The sequence below is a fragment of the Mobula hypostoma genome, chromosome 17, assembly GCF_963921235.1.
Source record: "Mobula hypostoma chromosome 17, sMobHyp1.1, whole genome shotgun sequence".
Lineage (NCBI taxonomy): Eukaryota > Metazoa > Chordata > Chondrichthyes > Myliobatiformes > Myliobatidae > Mobula > Mobula hypostoma.
Genome location: NC_086113.1, coordinates 55918352 through 55939101, shown reverse-complemented (window position 1 = coordinate 55939101; position 20750 = coordinate 55918352). Strand labels below are relative to the sequence as shown.

The following is a 20750-nucleotide window of genomic DNA, read 5'->3' as shown; positions in this document are numbered from 1 at the left end:
GGCCTGAGAGTAATGACAGGAAATGGAAAATATCAAAAGTAGTGGTCAAGGTGAGATAGGAATCCGAAGTGATTGGGGGATTGTGGAGGGATGCAGACTGCACCATGTAAGGAGGGGAGCAGGGCCATGTAGGAGATGGTCCATTTAGTAAAAGTGGTCTTAGTAGAATTAACATTTTACATCTTCTTCATACTTCACTAAATTTTGCTTGAAGCAGTGAACCATAAATAAATGGTTCTTTACTAAAACAACAGGAATTCTGCAGATGCTGGAAATTCAAGCAACATACATCAAAGTTGCTGGTGAACGCAGCAGGCCAAGCAGCATCTATAGGAAGAGGCGCAGTCGACGTTTCAGGCCGAGACCCTTCGTCAGACGAAGGGTCTCGGCCTGAAACGTCAACTGCGCCTCTTCCTATAGATGCTGCTTGGCCTGCTGCGTTCACCAGCAACTTTGATGTATGTTGGTTCTTTACTAAAATGCGTTTTTTCCATTATTAATGCAAGCATATGTAAATTCAAAAAGAGCATATTATTATAATTGAAGTTCCGAAAAGGGGTTGGATGGGGAGTTGCTATCCTCAATCCATACAGATCAAATGTTTGTTTATTAGGATACAGCGCGGAATAGGCCTGTTGATGCAAGCTGCCCAGCAAGCCCCCAATTTAACCCTAGCCCAATCACGGGACAATTTACAATGACCAATTAACCTATCAACCAGTAGTGACTGGAATGTGGGAGAAAACCGGAGCGCCCAGCGGAAAGGCACGCAGTCACAGTGAGAACATATAAACTTCTTACAGGCAGTGGCAGGAATCAAACCCAGGTCACCTGCACTGTAAAGCGTTGTGTAACCACTACACTACCATGCCACCTTTACTTCCAGCAGCTCAAGGGAAAAGTCTGTTGTAGCAAATATTCTTAGGCATTCAAGGACTTGTCTAAATGTATACATATTGTGAATCAAATTCAAAGTTTAAGCGATAAATATCAATGGAAAATTGCCCATGAATGGTTCCAAAGTCAAGACAACCCATGCATAAAACCAGGCAAAGAATCTCTTAATTTTTTTTTGGAATTGTTTTCAACATGTTGCATGGCAAATGGAAAATATTAAAGCAGTGATTTGTGAAAGACACATTCAGCATCAAACAAGAGAAAATCTGCATATGCTGGAAATCCAATCAAAGCACAAAAAAAATTGCTGGAGGAACTCGGCAGGTCATGCAGCATCTATGGGAAAGAGCTTTCAGGCAGCGACAGTCTTGGCCTGAAGCGTCGACTGTTAACTCTTTCCCATAGATGCTGCCTGACCTGCTGAGTTCCTCTAGCATTCTGTGTGTGTTCCCCACATATTTACCATCACAATTTTGGCACCCAGTCTAAATAATTAGCAAGGTCTTCCATCAGACCCTCCTAATAAAGTAAGTCACAACCAGAGGCAATCAAAAATCAGGATTTCATAACCAAAATGGCAGCACTGATAGGTTGAAATGGAAAGTATTTTATGTGCTTCAAAAGGACTTTGCACCTGTTCTTGGCTCAGTGTTTCAGTACATTTAGTGTTAATGGCAATGCCTTTAATCTAAAAACCACAGAAATAAACGGGAAAAGGCTTTAAAAAATAAAGCCAGAAAATTTAATAGCCACATCAAGCAGAGAACCCACCCATCCATGTTTTCTATTCTCTATGTGGTTTGCTTAAATAGCTGATCAAGTAACAAATGTAAAGGGATATTATGCACTGTGACTCATCTTATAATCATCTGCGCTCATCCACGATCTGCCACAAATATAGGGGACAAAAACAATTGCATTTTGCAGTTGAGGTTAATGCTGCTGATTCAATAGAACTGCAGTATTTTCTTCAGTGTTGCACCTTGTGCAGTGCAGATTCCTTACATATGAATCGACTTCTTATGCACATCACACCATCCTACTCATGGTAATAGCAGGAAAGAACCTCACATACCTGGAGTGCAACCATTTCTAATTACACTTCAAACATCCCATGCATTTGTAGTCAAAACACAATATCCATCAGCAAACCTAACTGGAACATCTTCAAATCAGCACGCGTTTGCAGAAAGATACACAGATAATAAAAAAAGGATGTGCAGATTGTCTTCCCACTTACTAACAATAATGGGGTGACCTTTGGATACTTTGCTCAGCAAAAGCTGTAGGCAACTCCAATCTCAATTCAGCCACCAGGTCTTATATGATGAAGAAACTGTCAACTGCAGACATTTATATAATCTGCAAAGAACTTCCAAGTGATATTAATTAATCTCTACAGTAGTGGTCACCAACCAGTCGATCTTTGAGACTTCCCCAGCAGATCCCGAAAAAAAAATGAAAAATAAATACAAAAATACATTATGCCTGATAAACCTTTTGATGCGAAAGAAAATTTTACCCCTAGAGCGCATATGTGAGTCGTTTTTAACCCACACTTAGTTGCTTTCCCTGGTTATTGTGTTTCTCTTTTTCCACTGCCCAGCATCATGTGTCACATGTGTACTGACATCATGTGACTATTGCCGCTGTCTGTCAAATTTCCATGGAGCGTGGGAGAGCTTCGATTATCTTAAACATAAACGAACAAACGGGCAAATGTCCAATGGCGAAAGAAAACACGTGTGGGTAAAAATGACTCACTTATGCATTCATGACTTAACTAAAATTTGATCAACTTTAATCGGTTTTGACGCTATTATGCTGCTATTTATATTACGTCAGTTATGCAAAAATTTGATCAGTTGTACTGCTCTTTCTTTCTTTCGAATTTTTTGCCTGTGATAGTGTGAATTCATGTTTAGCATTTCAGATAGTGTGCTAGTAATTAGCATTAATTTTAGTTTTTACTGAAAAGTTAGCGCCTCTCAAATTCGGATTGCAAGAGTCATTTTTTTCAGGCATCTCCAGCTAAGACACTATATAAGATCACATCTTTCTGGTTTTGAGACGGCAGAACCTGAAATTAGATAATCATTTGAGATCATGTTTAGGGACAGAACACATCATCGCCTATCTGTATGATGCTATACAAAAAAAGTGTCATACAACAATGGATAATATTAAAAAAGAATGGGAAAAGGAGTTGGGTACAGAGATAGAGGGGGTTATATGGAATGAGGCTTTGGAGTGTGTTAACTCCTGTTCCATCAATGCCAGGCATTGTTTAATACAATTTAAAATCCTACATAGACTACGTTACCAAAAGTAAGGATTCAGAAAATATTCCCAGAGATGTCCCCAGTGTGTGAGAAATCCAACTCCTCGGAGGCAAATTTGTTGCATAGTTATGCTTTATGTCCCAGGATACAATAGTACTGGAAGCAAATATTTGAGGTCCTATCAAAGGTGCTAAAGGTTCAGAAAATACCAGACCCCATTTTAGTAATTTTTGTAACTTCTGTGAGGTCAAGTAAATTCCAGGCTACCCAGCAATAACTCCTGACCTACGGCATACTTAATGGAAAGAAACTCATACTAATGTTTTGGAAAAAGGAGGAAACTCCATCACTCAGACAATGGCTGGCTGCATTAATGGATACTCTGCATCTAGAAAGGATAAGATACATTATCAAGGACAGACTCAAGGAATTTGAAAAAATCTGGCAACTATTACAGTGGTATTTAGAAGAGACTGACAGCTGAAGTGTCGGGGGGGGGGGGGGAGGACCTAAACAGCACATATGGGAGGGGTGAGGGGAGGGGAGGGCTGGGAAGGGGAAAGGAGACGGGATGGTAGGGTTTCCTTTGCTTTTTGCTTGTTTACTATACATACAGTCATTTGATTTTCATTATGTTGTTATAAGAAAGAAAAAAGCATTGTCCTTCAGGACATTGTCGGTTGTGGTTAAGCTGATTTTGCTTCACAATAAAAACATTTGAAACAAAAGTTAGTCTCTCTCTCTCTCTCTCTCGATTTAGCTGTTGTATTTATTTCAGCATAGCTTGTGCTGCATCAAAGTGACCAATTTACGGCACTCGCTGGTGATATCCTGCATGATAGCTAGCTAGCATTGTGGAGGCTCCATGAAAGAAGGCAAAAACATACAAATTCCATCCAGAATGAGAAGAGGAATTTCTATTTACCTTGGTGAAAGACAAGTGTGTATGTATGTTGTGCCATCAAACACAAGCACTGACGAAAAGAGGGAATCTGGAGCAGCACCACAACACCAAGCACCAGAAATTTAGACACCTACCCCCAAAGAGCACAATCCGTGCCAGGAAAGTTGAGGAGCTGAAATCGGGGTTGAAGGCCCAGCAATCGTTTTTCACAAAACATGCTGCTCAAAACAAGGCTGCTATTGAAGCATCATTTTGTGTAAGTCACCTTTTGGCTAAACACAGTGTTTTCTTGGTTGAATTAATTTGAAAGTTTGACAAAAGCATTTTATGTAATTCAAATACAATTAGCTCAAATAAAAGGCCTCAAGTTGGAAGTACAATCTGAGCTGTTTTTTTTCTCTAAACGATTTAGTAGTTCGATCTTGCCTTTCCCTAAGACCGAGGTAAGGGATCTTGGGCTTAAAAAGGTCGGTGACCACTACCTGACCGAAATGAAAATGTGTTAGAATATAAAAATTTTTAACTATGATTAACTGACCGGCAATCAAAAAGTACTGTCAATTTGATATTAACTTCCAAGTATACCAAGAGTTCAAAATTGCTGAGTACTGTAAATCTGTGGAAACTAAGTGCTTGCTGGTAGAATAATTCACAGGAAGGTGCAAATATGACAAAACCATCTTCATTTCTCAACTAGCTACACAGCCCCCAAGTATATCCCTTTACTTGTCAGTAACTCATACCCAAAGGATAGCAAGAACAAAAAAAAAGGTTACTCAAGATGGGAAAAAAACTTGTTGAAACAAATTGCCCTTACACTAGTACACAGCAGTGTACTAGCCCAGATACATACAAAGCACAACTCTTCAACCCAAATAAACAAATCATCCAATTAAGAGCTCCACCCAGACTATCACAAATAGTTGCTTCATAATCAATGCCTAACACATTCAACAAATGCACTCAGTAGAACAGCAAAGAACACTGCAAAGTCTGAGGTTTCATCTCTCTAACACTTTTGAAAAGCAGTTAGTACCATAGCCTCAGAGCTCCCAGAACCTGGGCTTGATCAAAACCTCAAGCACTGCCTATCCAACGTTTCCCTTTGGTCTTCCAGTTTTCTTCTACATCCTAATATGGCAAAAAGAATGAAGCAGGGTGATGAGCATACGAGAGAGAAATCAGGTTCCGAGACTTCTAATATCCTTTTAAATAAAAGTGGGTAACTCCTCTTGTGCTTTGGACACTGCACATTTTTCAATTAACTATGACTAACTGGTAAATGGATTATAACCTTATTTCTGTTTATAGGCTTCGATGCACAAAGGTGGATTCTCTATTTTCCTTCCCCACTCCATCTAAACAGTTTCATTAGCTGCAAAACACCTATCTTGTGCCATGCAAATGTTTCTTTCCCTTTTCAATTTATTAGTGGGGAGGACTGGGCAGAAAAAAAATCTTTCTCTGAGAAATGGATGATGCACATTTTTAGGTTGCATCTTGCCCGTGTAATAATTTGGGAAAAAATGGCCAGCACAAGAGGCCATTCTCGAATCTGATGTATAGTGAAATTTGACATAGCACAATAGTGACTTCACACACCTTCCCCAGACAGCAGCTTCAACATTTGCCATTCCACATTGATGCCTTTCAAGGATAATCCTCTTCTGTCTATGCTGTGGGACCACGACAAGGATGGCACCCAATCACTGATTCTTTAGGTGTACACTTCTCTTTAATGCAGCACCATTCATTCCAACTATGCAGAAATGCCAACAGTTCCCAAACCCATGTATTAACTTCCAGATCCCCTCATTCATCGGAGGTTTCATTCTGCTTATGAAGGCCATGCATGCTACTGACGGATTTGGAGCCCTGTAGTGCGCTGCCGAACACAGAGCAAAGCAGTGCCCTAGATCAGTATTACCATAGGTAAAGCCCTTTCCTTCATTGCTACGAAAGGCCTTCTCCATTCCAATTCACCAAACATACTCCTGTCCAAGATCACTACCCTATCTGGACTGAATTGGAATCCAAAACCTAGAGATATAACAGTATCAAGTAAACTACACTAAGTTCCTTTAAGGTACCTTTGACCTTCAGCTATTTATTACATATTGCTCCTTAGGCTCTTAAAGTAATTTTCCCACTGAAAAGTAAAGCCTATTTGGTTCTATTACCCAATCACAAACAAGAGAAAATCTGCAGATACTGGAAATCCAAGCAACACACACAAAATGCTGGAGGAACTCAGGAGGCCAGGTAGCATCTATGAAAAAAAGTACAGTTGACATTTCAGGCCAAAATTCTTCAGCAGGACTGGAAAAAAAAACTGAGTAGATTTAAAAGGTGGGGGGAGGGGACAGAGACACACAAGGTGATAAAGTGAAACCTGAAATGGGGAGGGATGAAGTAAAGAGCTGGAAAGCCTTCTGCTTTCCACAGGGATCGCTCCCTACGTGACTCCCTTATCCATTCGTCCCTCCCCACTGATCTCCCTCATGGCACTTATCCTTGCAAGTGGAACAAGTGCTACACCTGCCCCTACACCTCCTCCCTCACTACCATTCAGGGCCCCAAACAGTCCTTCCAGGTGAGGCGACACTTCACCTGCAAGTCTGTTGGTGTCATATACTGTGTCCGGTGCTCCTGGTGTGGCCTCCTGCATATCAGTAAGACACGACGTAGATTAGGAGACCAAGCACCTACGCTCTGTCCGCCAGAAAAAGCGAGATCTCCCAGTGGTCATACATTTTAATTCCACTTCCCATTCCTATACATCTATCCATGGCCGCCTCCACTGTCGTGATGAGGCCGCACTTAGGTTGGAGGAACAACACCTTATATTCCTTTTGGGTAGCCTCCAACCTGATGGCATGAACATCTATTTCTCGAACTTCCGTAATGTCCCCCCCCCACCCCACTTCTCCTTCACTATTTCCCATCCCCTTTTCCCTCTCTCACCCATCTCCTTACCTACTCATTATCTCCCCCGGTACACTTCCCACACCCCCTTTTCTTTCTTCCATGGTCTTCTGTCTCTTACACCAATCAACTTCCCAGCTCTTTACTTCATCCCTCCCCCTTCAAGTTTCATCTATCATCTTGTGTTTCTCTCTCCCCTCCCCCCACCTTTTAATTCTACTCCTCAGCCTTTTCTCTCCAGTTCTGCCGAAGAGTTTCGGCCCAAAACGTCGACTGTACTCTTTTCCATAGATGCTGCCTGGCCTTCTGAGTTTCTTTAGCATTTTGTATGCGTTGCTTGGCTCTGTTATCTAAAACTCCTTAATCTTTTTGAACCAGAATACTTAGGATTGTTTAGACTTTAGTAAATACATTATATTGGTTACTTGTACTGTTGAGAAGGAAGAAAGATTGTTATAGCTCCTCAGATAGACCATTTGCAACAACTTCCCTGCCAGGAAAAAAATATTATTTTGTTTGTTCTTAAAGTTCTTGATTCAAACCATACTTCAGAACTTCAGCTGTGCTTTGGGAAAAACAGTCACATAGTTAGGGGCAATGCCTAGCAAGAGCCCCAACTCCCTGTATGGACGGATGCTATTAAAGAAAAGTAGACTAGTTATCCTGCATCCCAGGGCAACATTTAGCTTTCAAATGCATTGTCGTGTGTTTAATATTTCAGTAATATTTGAGTAAAATTTTAAATATGTTGTTTGATTAAACATTCTTACAGGTTATATGTAAAAATACATGAATTGCATTTATCTATGTGATACATTCGAGCCTCACTCGAAGTAAAAACAAAGTCAACTCACATTTCAGACTCCTGTGTCTTCCTTTTAATGAGTTTCATGTTTTGGAGTTACAAAACATTAACGTTAATGATATAACAATACTGCTTTTAGGACAACTCTACAGTAAACAAAATAATTATCCATGGTGTAGTTAAGAACTTCAGGGAATACAAAACCTGATTTATAAATGTACGGTCATTTTCTGTCTCATGATGGTCATCTGGCTTATGCATTTCCAATGCCACCTTTGGAAAAGTCCACTCAGACTTTAATTTCCTTTCCTTTATGTCTGAAATTCACTGGCAAACTGAGGAACTCTGATGTCGCCTATTCCATGCTGTCGACATGTTATACTTTCCCAGCATTCACTCATTAAACGTTTCAACAACTTTCCCTAACTGGTGTTCCACTCAGCAAGACACCATTCACAGATACGCTCTTCCAAGTTTTAAGATAATGTGAGAGAAGTGTGGGTTTTTCAAACCTGAAATCGGCACAAATAGAAATGCTCCCAACTTTTTTGTTTGTGTGGCTATACCCTACCGATATCTTTATGTGCCTGCTATCTTGTAAATGCTATGTGTGACTGTTGGTACTGTGTTTTCCACCTTGGCCGCAGAGTAACACTGTCTTGTTTGACTGTATTCACGGCTATTCATGTACAGATGTATGACAATTAAACTTCAATTAATTGAATTCAAATGCCACACTACCATCCACAGAAGTTTCACAGTACCTTTGCTAACTTTACCCCAGCAAACACCAACAAATTAAGAGCATACCAACCTCATTGTTATTTGTGATTCTGTAAAATGCAACACTGACTGCTAAATTTCAAGTGCAAATTCAAAAGAAATTGTACTGACTATAAACCAATTTCGCAAATCATCATAATGTGATTTATAAGCAACTATTTCTTTATCTTTTGAAACTCCTACAACTGATATCAATCTCAGGGTTGTAGATGGTGACGTGCATGTACTTTGATAATAAATTTATTTTGAGCTTGTCATTTTCAGAGTCCCCTGTTATGCTATTACAGGAAATTAGTTCACAATGCCTTTCCCCACTCTTCCACTGCACAAATTTAGAATAAATCTTAAATAATTCTTTGCCGCAAAGCAAACAAATACATAGCAGTTGTCACATTCGTACATTAAACATTATCAAAATCCTACTGGCAAGTCTGCCTTAAGTAAACATCCAATAAACCAACAACTGATAATATGCATCTTACTCACTCATTAAGGGGCAGCATGGTAGGGTAGTGGTTAGCACAACATTTTATAGCACCAGTGACCAGGGTTCAATTCCTGCCGCTGTCTGCAACGAATTTGTATGTTCTCCCGTGACCATCCGAGTTTCCTCTGGGTATTCCGGTTTCCTCCCACATTCCAAAGACCTACTGGTTGGTAGGGGAATTAATTATTGTAAACTGCCCTGTGATTACACTAGGTTTAAATCAGGGGGTTTACTGAGTGGCGTGGCTCATGTGAGTAATGATCTATCCAGATGCAAGTTACGTATGCAGCTAGAACAGAGTCCTGAGGGTAGGCCAAATGCTCAGCCAGACCCACAGTTGCGGTCTAGTGATTTTTAGTATTTTCTGCACCTTAAAACTCAAGAGTTTACTGGAAAATTGTGTAAAATATTAAAAAAGAAAGTGTGGTTAGGCATTAAAAAGAGTAACATACAATAGACTAGAAAAGTTGAATGCCCCTTATCCGAAATGTTTTGGGCTGGAAGAATTTTGGATTTTTTTGGATTTGGGAATATATAATAAGATAACTCAGGATTGCCATTATTCCCGACTCTGAATTTATGTGCTACCAGTAGGCAGTCTTTGTCTTACACTTGTTCATCACACATATGTACTTTAACAGTAAAAATTATGACATAGAACATAATGAAAATATAATGTGTGCAGGGTAACAAGAGCAGCATCAGCAGAATACCTGAATCAGCTGTTGAGCAACAACAAACAACAATGGCAGGCTTTCAGTCCTCACCTACCATGCCATGTTCTGATTAAAAGGTTACAGTACACTGTATTTGTTACTTTTAGAGATGGTCAGCTTTCCCGCCAGATTCAAAATACCATAGACGGGAGGTAGCATGGCCAAAAGAACTGCAGCAGGCCATGTCCAGAATGGCCCAGAGCTTTGATTAACTGGCAACTACTCTGTATGTCATCTTATTTCACACAGTGGATACGTACAGCTCAGTTGCAAATCCCAGCAACACACAACATCAGATAGGACCACAGTCTACATACTGCATTGTTAGGCAGCATCTATAGGAAGAGGCGCAGTCGACGTTTCAGGCCGAGACCCTTCGTCAGGACTAGTCCTGACGAAGGGTCTCGGCCTGAAACGTCGACTGCGCCTCTTCCTATAGATGCTGCCTGGCCTGCTGCGTTCACCAGCAACTTTGATGTATGTTGCTTGAATTTCCAGCATCTGCAGAATTCCTGTTGTTATACTGCATTGTTCACAGTTTTCTCTTGAGTAGCACAGGTACACTAGTCCATTCAGCACACTTGCCTATTCTGTCATTCAGTTAGAAGTTAAGAACTTGGTGAAATAGGAGTGAAAATCTGGTGAAGATCTGTTCCACTGATAAGGCATGAACTCCAGTTGTGCAGTCTTCACATCAATACAATTTCTCTTGCATTCAAAAAAAAACAATTGATGGGACTTATTGGAACTTTACATTGATGCACTTGGTTTGTCTTGACAATCCAATGAAACAAAACTACCAGTCTATCATTCAGTTTGTTCCAATAGAAGCTGGGGAAAGGATTATGGGGAAATGGGGAAAGTATCAGCCAGCGCATGTAAAATTACTTCCCTACTTCACTCCAAAACATTCTAACACAAATTTAAAGATTGCACTTCCTTCCTTTGCATCCCTTTACAGTCACCTGTATTCATCCGAGCAAATCCCTCATTCATTTTAAATAATTTCATTAAATCACTACTCAAATTTTAAACTCAAGGGGATAAACATGGATTTATAATAATTTATAAACATCATTAAGGGACACCAGTAGAAGTCTCCTTCAATGTGAATGGGACAAATACACTTCTGATCTATTGAATATAGATCAACGCCTGGAAAATGAAGAACTATGAAGGAATAGATCTGCTGAGAGGAGCTTGCCAAGAGTCAACAGGTTGACACTATCTTGAATGTAAATTAGACCAGACCAGATATACAAACATAAGCAAACATAAGAAATGAAAAGTGAAATTAAGGGAAGGTGTTCAACCAATCATTTTGATTTCATTGTGGTAAGGTGCCTTGACTCAAAAGTGTGGGAATTTTTTGCAGAAGCAGCTTGAAGGTTTTATATGCAGTTTAGAAAACGCTCAAAAACTTGATTTTGAAGAAGTGACCCCCGAGAACTAACATTGCTGACAGAAATAAATTGGTAATATTTGTTGCTTGACAATTCCTAACACTAGAATACAGTCAGCCCTCCTTATCCGCGAGTTCAGCATGCGCGAATTCAACCAACTGCAAATCGAGAAAACCTGTTAGTGCTCTTCCAGCACTTGCTGTTCGAGCATGTACAGACTTTCTTTTCTTGTCATTATTCCCTAAACAATGCCGTATAACAACTATTTTACATAGCATTTACATTGTATTAGGTATTATAAGTAATCTAGAGATGATTTAAAGTATACGGGAAGATGTGCGTAGGTTATCGTGGATCGGGATAGAAAAAAAACCGAAGTTCTCTTACTAAGTAAGTCAGAACAGGTACATCCGGTATTACTTAGTGTCAGTTAAGTCAAATGTTTCTCTTAGTATATAGTATATATTCTACCTTCTATGCATATAAAACACTTAAGAAACATATGTTTCAGCGCCGGGCTTGGGAACGGAAGTTCCCAAGTTCGATCCAGTAACAGACCGCTCCCGAGCACGTTCTCCATCCCTGTCGGGTTGATGTAGAGGATCAAAAACCCAAAACCCCAAAACCCAATAATTAAACCACTGCGTTGCTTAGTAATAATTGTAGCTTTCATCGGGGCAGGGCCTTTCTCATTTTATCCTTTAGAATAGTTGACCGACTGTAGCCTAAGGCCTTTCCAATGCCTGATGGCGTTTCACCTCTTTCTGGTCACTTTATTATTTCCACTTTATTTTCAATCGTGATCGTGATTATTTTCGTGAACAGAAACACTGTGGATTCAGAGCTCCACCGCCGCTGCACTGTCCACTGCACTGAGACAGGTTAAATAAGGTCTGGGGTTCCAATGGGTCCTAAAGTCCACCACATTGAAACAGGTTGAATAAAGGACTTGAGCATCCGCAATTTTTGGTATCCGCGAGGGGTCCTGGAACCAATCCTTTGCGGATAAGGAGGACCGACTGTATTGTTTAAAAACCAAAGTGTAACCTGGTGAGAGAAGTTATATTTGCATTGATTTATTTTAGGTCAATGGGCAAGAAGAGCAAAGAATTCCTCAAAAGTCAAAGTAAATTTATCAAAGTATGTATTTGTCAACATATATGACCTTGAGATTCATTTTCTTTCAGGAAAATAAAATACTACAAAGAAAATCTATACATAAATAAGGAGTGGCCTACACAAATTTCCTCAGCACAAATAACTTCCATGGCCAAGAACGCCTCATCTTTCAAGCACTTTTATACAGCAGCTTAAGCCTTTTTATAAAGGTGGGTTCCCAAATGGCTGAATCAAGCTTGTAATAAAGCTGGGGGGAAAAAAACATTGTTAGCAGTGGATCCTGACCTTCTTATCTGGAAGAGGGTGGACTAAAAACACTGGACGAGAAATTCCCCTTTGTGAGTGAAGAGAAATTTCTCTTACAGTGTGTTTAAGATTCATTGGGAAACAACACATTAATCAGAAGTTGATGGGAGAATTCAGGGTCTTGGAACAAAAAATACTTCCCAGGTTTATGTTGGGTTCCACTAGCAAATTGACGTTTGCTTTAGGGCAGGTATTACATTTGGTGTTAACTCAAATGTTTGATTTAACCCTGAATTTGGACATGGTACTAACTATCTTGCCAAAATTCTCTGTGCAAGTATCTGGGACTGCTGTCTACACTGGGAAAGCTTGTCAAACACAAGAGTCAAAGATACAGTGAAACACAGAAACAATATTTCAGGTTTTCTCTGTAGGCCCACCCAGAGGGAATGGCATTTTGAGAGCATGTGATCATGGGATTCTTTAACATTGGCTCCAGGACTCATCAAGTCTCATGAAATTAGACTAAGCCTAGGCAAACAAACCTCCAAATGCTTACCACCTCAATTCTCCTCCAGGATGAGCAGCACTGCATAATTAGGGCAAGAATGTACTGTGGATAAGGGCCTTTAATATCCAGCATTAAGAGTGACCAGGAGTTCTCAAGGAGATTGCTGCCATACAGGGTCTGCAACAGGAGACACAAGAGACTGCAGATGCTGGAATCTGGTGCAACACACAAGATGCTGGAGGAATTTAACAGGTCAGGAAGAGTCCATTTCCATCATACCTCCATAGATGCTGCCTGACCAGCAGAGTTCTTCCAGCATCTAGTCTGCTGCCCTAGTGAGCAAACAAACCTGAAGGATAGACCCATTTCACCTCACTGCCTATCCTGACCTACCTGTCCATGATGGTAATTGTTGGGAGTGAACATGACAGAATCCTCTTCGTCGAAAACTCAATCAAACTAGCCATACCAACACCACCAGAGCAAAGGATTGTTCTCCATACAACCTGTAGCCTCAGGGCACAACGCATCCTTTGTCTCTGATCCCCAAGTAAATTATGAGCAATACTCCATTCTACTTCTAGCTTCTCAGATTATGAAGCACTTGTGGTTACATGCAGCAAGAATCAGACATTCTTCATGGGCTAGGAGGCGGCAAGTAACACTCCTGCCACAAAACATCACAGTCCAATTTAAAGCTATATTAGAACAGCTACTGCTCTCCAAACCATTCTAATTAACAATGCAAACTTTAAAGGAGGACAATCAGAAGAACGGTGAAGCTTTCTTTCCTTACCCACGACAAGACTAAAACAAACCAACTGAAATTTCATTCAGACACGTCCTGATGAAGGGTCTCAGCCCACAGTGTTGATTCTTCATTTCCCTCCAAGATGCTGCCTGACCTGCTGAGTTCCTCTTGCATTCTGCACGTTTTGCTACAGAAATATCATTAATTTCTCCAGATGTTTTCATGTTTCTCTTGTATCTCCAGAAATTTCCCTGTACCCATCAGTACATTTCCTTAAGCTCCTCCATTGAGAGTTACTCTGAAACAGTGAGGTGCTTTTCTTAACAGGCCCAGGCATTGGCGAGGGGATGGGAACTGGGGAAACAGGGCTGAGGATGGGGCAGGTGGTCTACAAATCAGAAGCAGTGTGTAGTGAGACTGCGAGGAAGGACAGGCAGATGATTAGTCAAAATTGCAGTCAGTGGGACAAGTTGAAGTATAACATGGGGGCAAAATCAGAGAGTGATAAACACAGGACTGATGATGTATATTTGAATGCATACAGTATACAGAATAAAGTAGATGATCTTGTAACACTAATAGAGATTGGCAGGTATGAAATTGTAGGCATCTCTGATTCATGGCTGAAAGAAAAAGTGTTTGCAGCTTAACATCCAAAGATTATGATGTATCAAGGACAGATAGATTGGCAGAGGGGGTTGAGGTGGATCTGTTGGTTAAAAAAAATGAAATCAAATCCCTAGAAAGAGATGACATAGGATTGGAAGATGTGGAATCCTGTGGGTGAAGGCAAGAAACTAAGGGGGAAAAAAGACCCTGATGGGGATATACAGGCCCACAAACAATAGCCAGGATGATACAAATTACAATGGGAGATAGAAAAGGTTAATGGAGAATGGATGTGAAAGCACAGAGGAACATCTGGAGAAATTTCTGTAACGCCCATTTGCTGCTGTCGTTACTGTGTGGTCGTGAGTCTTTCGGAGGGTAGGCCTCAAAATCCCCGGCCTTGCCTGCTGTTGGCGACCGAGAAGGAGGTTGAATCGTTTGGACAGAGATGGCACTCAGTACTCAGTGTCGGAGAGCTGATCAGAGCTCGAAGTTTTCGGTGACTCAGAGTCAGATTGTGGTCGGCATGGCAGGGAGAGTGAGATGTGGGACATTTGAGAAACTTTGAACTTTACTGTGCTCACGGACTTCTTCATCAAGTTATGGTATTGTTACACTGTTGTAACTATATGTTATAATTATGTGGACTTTTGTCAGTTTTTTCAGTCTTGGTTTGTCCTCTGTTTTGTGGTATCACACCGGAGGAAATAATGTATCATTTCTTAATGCATGCATTACTAAATGACAATAAAAGAGGACTACGTGTCTTCATAATCATATGAAAAGAGCGAAGTTGCAATAATCATGGGGATTTCAATTTGCAGATAGATTGGAAAAATTAAGTTGGTACTGGAGGTTAGTTAGGAAAATTCAGTCGCTAGGTATACATGGAGAGGTGGTAAATTGGATTAGACATTGGCTCGATGGAAGAAACCAGAGAGTGGTGGTAGAGAATTGCTTCTCTGAGCGGAGGTCTGTGACTAGTGGTGTGCCATAGGGATCAGTGCTGGGTCCATTGTTATTTGTCATCTATATCAATGATCTGGATGATAATGTGGTAAATTGGATCAGCAAGTTTGCTGATGATACAAAGATTGGAGGTGTAGTAGACAGTGAGGAAGGTTTTCAGAGCCTGCAGAGGGATTTGGACCAGCTGGAAAAATGGGCTAAAAAATGGCAGAGTGAGTTTAATACTGACAAGTGTGAGGTATTGCACATTGGAAGGACAAACCAACGTAGAACATACAAGGTTAATGGTAAGGCACTGAGGAATGCAGTGGAACAGAGGGATCTGGGAATACAGATACAAAATTCCCTAAAAGTGGCGTCACAGGTAGATAGGGTCGTAAAGAGAGGTACATTGGCCTTTATTAATCAAAGTATTGAATATAAGAGCTGGAATGTTATGATGAGGTTGTATAAGGCATTGGTGAGGCCGAATCTGGAGTACTGTGTTCAGTTTTGGTCACCAAATTACAGGAAGGATATAAATAAGGTTGAAAGAGTGCACAGAAGGTTTACAAGGATGTTGCCGGGACTTGAGAAACTCAGTTACAGAGAAAGGTTGAATAGGTTGGGACTTTATTCCCTGGAGCGTAGAAGAATGAGGGGAGATTTGATAGAGGTATATAAAATTATGATGGATATAGATAGAGTGAATGCAAGCAGGCTTTTTCCACTGAGGCAAGGGGAGAAAAAAAAATCAGAGGACATGGGTTTAGGGTGAGGGGGGAAAAGTTTAAAGGGAACATTAGGGGGGGCTTCTTTACACAGAGTGGTGGGAGTATGGAATGAGCTGCCAGACGAGGTGGTAAATGCAGGTTCTTTTTTAACATTTAAGAATAAATTGGATAGATACATGGATGGGAGGTGTATGGAGGGATATGGTCCGTGTGCAGGTCAGTGGGACTAGGCAGAAAATGGTTCGGCACAGCCAAGAAGGGCCAAAAGGCCTGTTTCTGTGCTGTAGTTTCTATGGTTTCTATGGATCCCAAGAAAAGGAATTTGCAGAATGCCTACAAGATGGCTTTTTAAGAGTAGCTTGTGGTTGAGCCCACTAGGGGGATGGCAATTCTGGATTGGATGTTATATAATGACCCAGATTTGATTAGGGAGACTAAGGTAAAGGGACCATTAGGAGGCAGTGATCATAATACAACAGAATTCACCCTGCAGTTTGAGAAGCTAAAATCGGATGTATTAGTATAACAGATGCATGAGAGAGGAGCTAGCCAAAGGTGATTGGTAGGAGACACTGGCAGGGATGACAGAAGAACAGCAGTGACTGGTGTTACTGGGGGAAATTTAGAAGGTGCAAAAACAAACATTTCAAAGATGAAAATATATTCTAAAGGGAGGATGAGGCAACCGTGCCTGACAAGGTAAGACAAAGACAGCATAAAAGCTAAAGAGCAGGCATATAATATAGCAAACACTAATGGAGAGGCAATAGATTTGGGAAGCTTTTAAAAAACAAAAGGCAACTAAATAAACCATGAAGAAAGAAAGAATGAAATATAAAGATAAGCTAGCCAATAATATAAAAAAAATACAAAAAGTTTTTTCTCAATATATAAAAAGAGACACAAGAGTGGATATCAGACCACTGGAGAGGTAGCATTGGGGGACAAAGAAACGATGGATGAACTGAATAAGTAGTTTGGCAGAAATGCAGAAGTGTCAGGGGGCAGAAATGGGTGTTGTTGCTATTACTAAAGAGGGATGCTTGGGAAACTAAAAGGTCTGAAGGTAGGCAAGTCACCGGGACCAGATGGACTACACCCCAGGGTTCTTGAAAGAGTTGACAGAAGAGATTGTGGAGGCATTAGTAATGACCTTTCAAGAATCACTAGATTCTGGAATGATTCCAGAGAACTGAAAAATTGCAAATGTTACCTTTCTCTTAGAAGGGAGGGAAGCAAAAGGGAGAAAATCATTGTCCAGTTTTAGTTCTGACCAACAGCTGTAAAGAATACTATGATATCAAAGGAAAACCAAACAACATTTTTCATTCAAACAACAGGAATACTGTAGATGCTGGAAATTCAAGCAACACACATCAAAGTTGCTGATGAATGCAGCAGGCCAGGCAGCATCTCTAGGAAGAGGTACAGTCGACGTTTCAGGCCGAGACCTGACACTTTTCATTCTAATTTTAACTGAATTATTTGGTTATTTGTGGACAAAATGGTATAGCTTCCAAAACATCATTGTGCACAGATCCTTATATTTTGCCACATACTGCTTAATATTATTGTGCTATACTGAAATTACAGTGGTTACCGCCAGGTACAAGATATGGGGCACAGTATCAAGGAGCCAAGGTGAAATGGTATTTTACCAAACCTGAGCCACAAGTAAAATTTTTATTGTGTGAGATTTCATGTTACTCAAAATTAACAATTCCTGGAACAGAGAAGACGGCGCCCAACTAAAGTTAAAACAACTAGCTGGAAAAGTGGTGGCAGAATGGATAAGCAGAACACAATCAACAAAACACACAAACGCACATCAGTTTGACCAAAATCTGATTTCATATCCCAGTGATAGTAACCAGTTAACAAACTGCTAAGCTATCACATGATAGATAGGGATGTTTACAGTTCTTTGTTCCACTGTTACATAAAATACAACTATCCATCCAGGTTTACTTGTATTCTATACATATCTGTTTTGATACCTGCCATGGAACCAAGTCACATTTTGCCAAACTTTAAAAATAAAAATGCTACAGATTTCCATCAGGACATAAGTTCATTCTGATTTACTTTTTCCCCTGTAGTCTTGGCTCTACTGCCTTACACAAGAATGTTTGAGCTCTTGCCCCATAGGTCAGAATGACATTTCAGAATCAGGTTTAATATCACTGGCATACATCACAAAATTTGTTGTTTTGCCATTTTCCCAAAGAATCACGAGGCCATGGCTAGAGTCAAAATCAAGGATCCATTTAAAATTAATTTCAATCCACTGTCATGAAGATTTAGAATTTATTTACTAATGATGCATCGTGTGGTGAAACTTGCAGGCCAAATAACTTTGAAACAGTCAAAAGAAACACAAGCACAACAGAATGAAGATTAAAACTGACTTACAAACCAGTTTCAAGAGAAGTGATCCATTACAACCACATTTGACAAAATAATAATCTTTGTTAAGATATTTCAAAACTAACCTCTTTCTAACTGGCCCCTCTTCATTCTCCGATGAGCTGGTATCATTTCCATCTCCTTTCTGTGATGTATTTGACCCGTCCTCTTTCCCAGTTCCAACTCCCGCCTCAGGTGACGATATTGGTCTGTTTGAGGAACCGTTGCCGAGAGAACCTGCGTGGTCAGAATACTGTGGTATCAGTAAACAATGCTGTAAACAAAACTATGCTTTAAATAAACATGCATATCATACCAATTTGCACTTTGGCAATTTCATGAAGACTCAAGTTGACTTTGAAGTTAGTTCACCCACTTGTTTACATACTAGATATACAAGGTTATCAAAGAGAGGGCTAGAAAATGCAACATTCCTGGTTTGTGTATTTTTAGTTTGGTATAGGCCTGGTCTACTCATTCTGAACTACGACACAACAAGTAAACGTAGCAGGAAGACAGCCCATTCACCTCAAAACTTTTCTGGAGCTGTCAACCAAAATGTGACTGTGAGTTGAATTTGCCAAGGAAAAACAAGATCAGGAAAGAACTGGGTGGTTTAAAAAGTATTAAACTTGGTGAAAGATGAGCTCTGCTTGGAACTGTTCCTCAACGTCTTCATCTATGTTGTCCTTGTAGTTTACATACTGCCTGTTAAAAACAGGAACTGAATTCATTACAATCTTACATCTCCCCATAGTGCAAGCAATGCAAGAGTCACATTTCCCATTATAAAGAAAAGCATTTTATTATGTCTCTGCAGTTTTTCCACAACCAATCGAAACGTTTCAATTTACTGAAAAAAATACTAAGACAGAAAGTCATCTGAATATTTGCTTTTTTGAAGATATTTAATCATATTAAATGGTTTGCTACCTTCGGAAAATGAATCATAAGACACTGAACGTGGGGCAATCCTTTCAACACACAAGGCATGAATTTTGTCTGTGTCATCACCTCAGTGAGCCATTTGACCAGGGAAACTACACAACTTGTATCCAATGCAACCCTGGCCTCGCCCTAACCAAAGATATTCCTATTGCCCATCCATCCCCCTCTGTCTGTGACATAAAACTAACTTGTTTTCTCATTTTCCCAGTTCTGACAAAGAACCCACACCTTTAAACATTAAATATCTGCTTCTCTTTTCACAGACGCTGCCCTGAGAGCATCCAGTGCCTGCAATATTTTCAACTTTCATGCAGTAACAAGCTGCTCTGCATGGAGAGACACTGATAACACCAAACAAAATGATCAGGTCTCTCACTGACTGGCACATCAAAAAATCAACTTGGCTCTCAATCTCAGGCTAATTTTCCACTCTGCCTCACTTTAATACAAACAAACTATGGATTGACATTCTCATTTCAACTCCTTGATGTTAATTGTAATGGTACACTATCTTTATTAAAATGACAGCACGGGTGGTCTCAGAGCATTTCAGCACAGAAACAGGCTCCTCATCCCAAACAACCCACGCAGACCTGTTACCATCCAGATTGTTGATACAGATGACAAACAAGATGGAAAGTCTAAACTACCAGGCTTTGCCCTGCCCTTTGCATATAGGATCACTGAAAATGCTTCTGTAAATTTGGAATGTGCTGAAGTTGTTGGCCAAATTCTACCAAGAAAGGAGATCCAGGTTACAGAAACTAAAAGGAAGTGTGTGTTATTGTTACTCTCCACAGCTTTCATAGCGGGCTGAATGTCCAAGGGGCATCAACGTGAAACTAAACAACTGCTGTGCTTCACAAAATGGGAGGCAGAGAGCAAGAAGCTGAATGAACCACAGAAGAATTAAAAAGGATAAAGCCGTAAAATGCATCAAAATCATCCTACCACTGGTTTCAATCTTTTACAAAAAAATGACCAGAGTTACAAACTGACTTGGTTTTTTTTGAACCAACAAAAATGATAATAACAGCATCTCAGACAATTCAGCTTTCTTTGCAGTTTAACATCAAAATATCAGGTTAAAGCTAATGTTTGAGACCCGATGCAGGATTCGAATCCACAAGCATTGATATGGCAACGAGCTACAAGGACACAGCAATATCCCTGAACACACGACATAACAAGCTGATCATTGGCTTCCCTACAGCTGCCCCAGTATAAACACAAGGCATCTAACAATAGCATGAGCAATATTACCTAACAAAGGGAC

The 20750-nt window shown here is 40.2% G+C and overlaps 1 protein-coding gene across 1 annotated transcript in view; it reads right to left on the bottom strand.

Annotated features, from left to right (window-relative positions):
* LOC134358046 (protein Jumonji-like) overlaps window positions 1-20750 on the bottom strand; it is a 375614-nt gene that overhangs the window by 149151 nt on the left and 205713 nt on the right. Inside the window, exon 3 of the mRNA XM_063069931.1 lies at window positions 18613-18763. Within this exon, the coding sequence (XP_062926001.1) occupies window positions 18613-18763 (151 nt within the window). The remainder of the gene's footprint in view (window positions 1-18612; window positions 18764-20750) is intronic.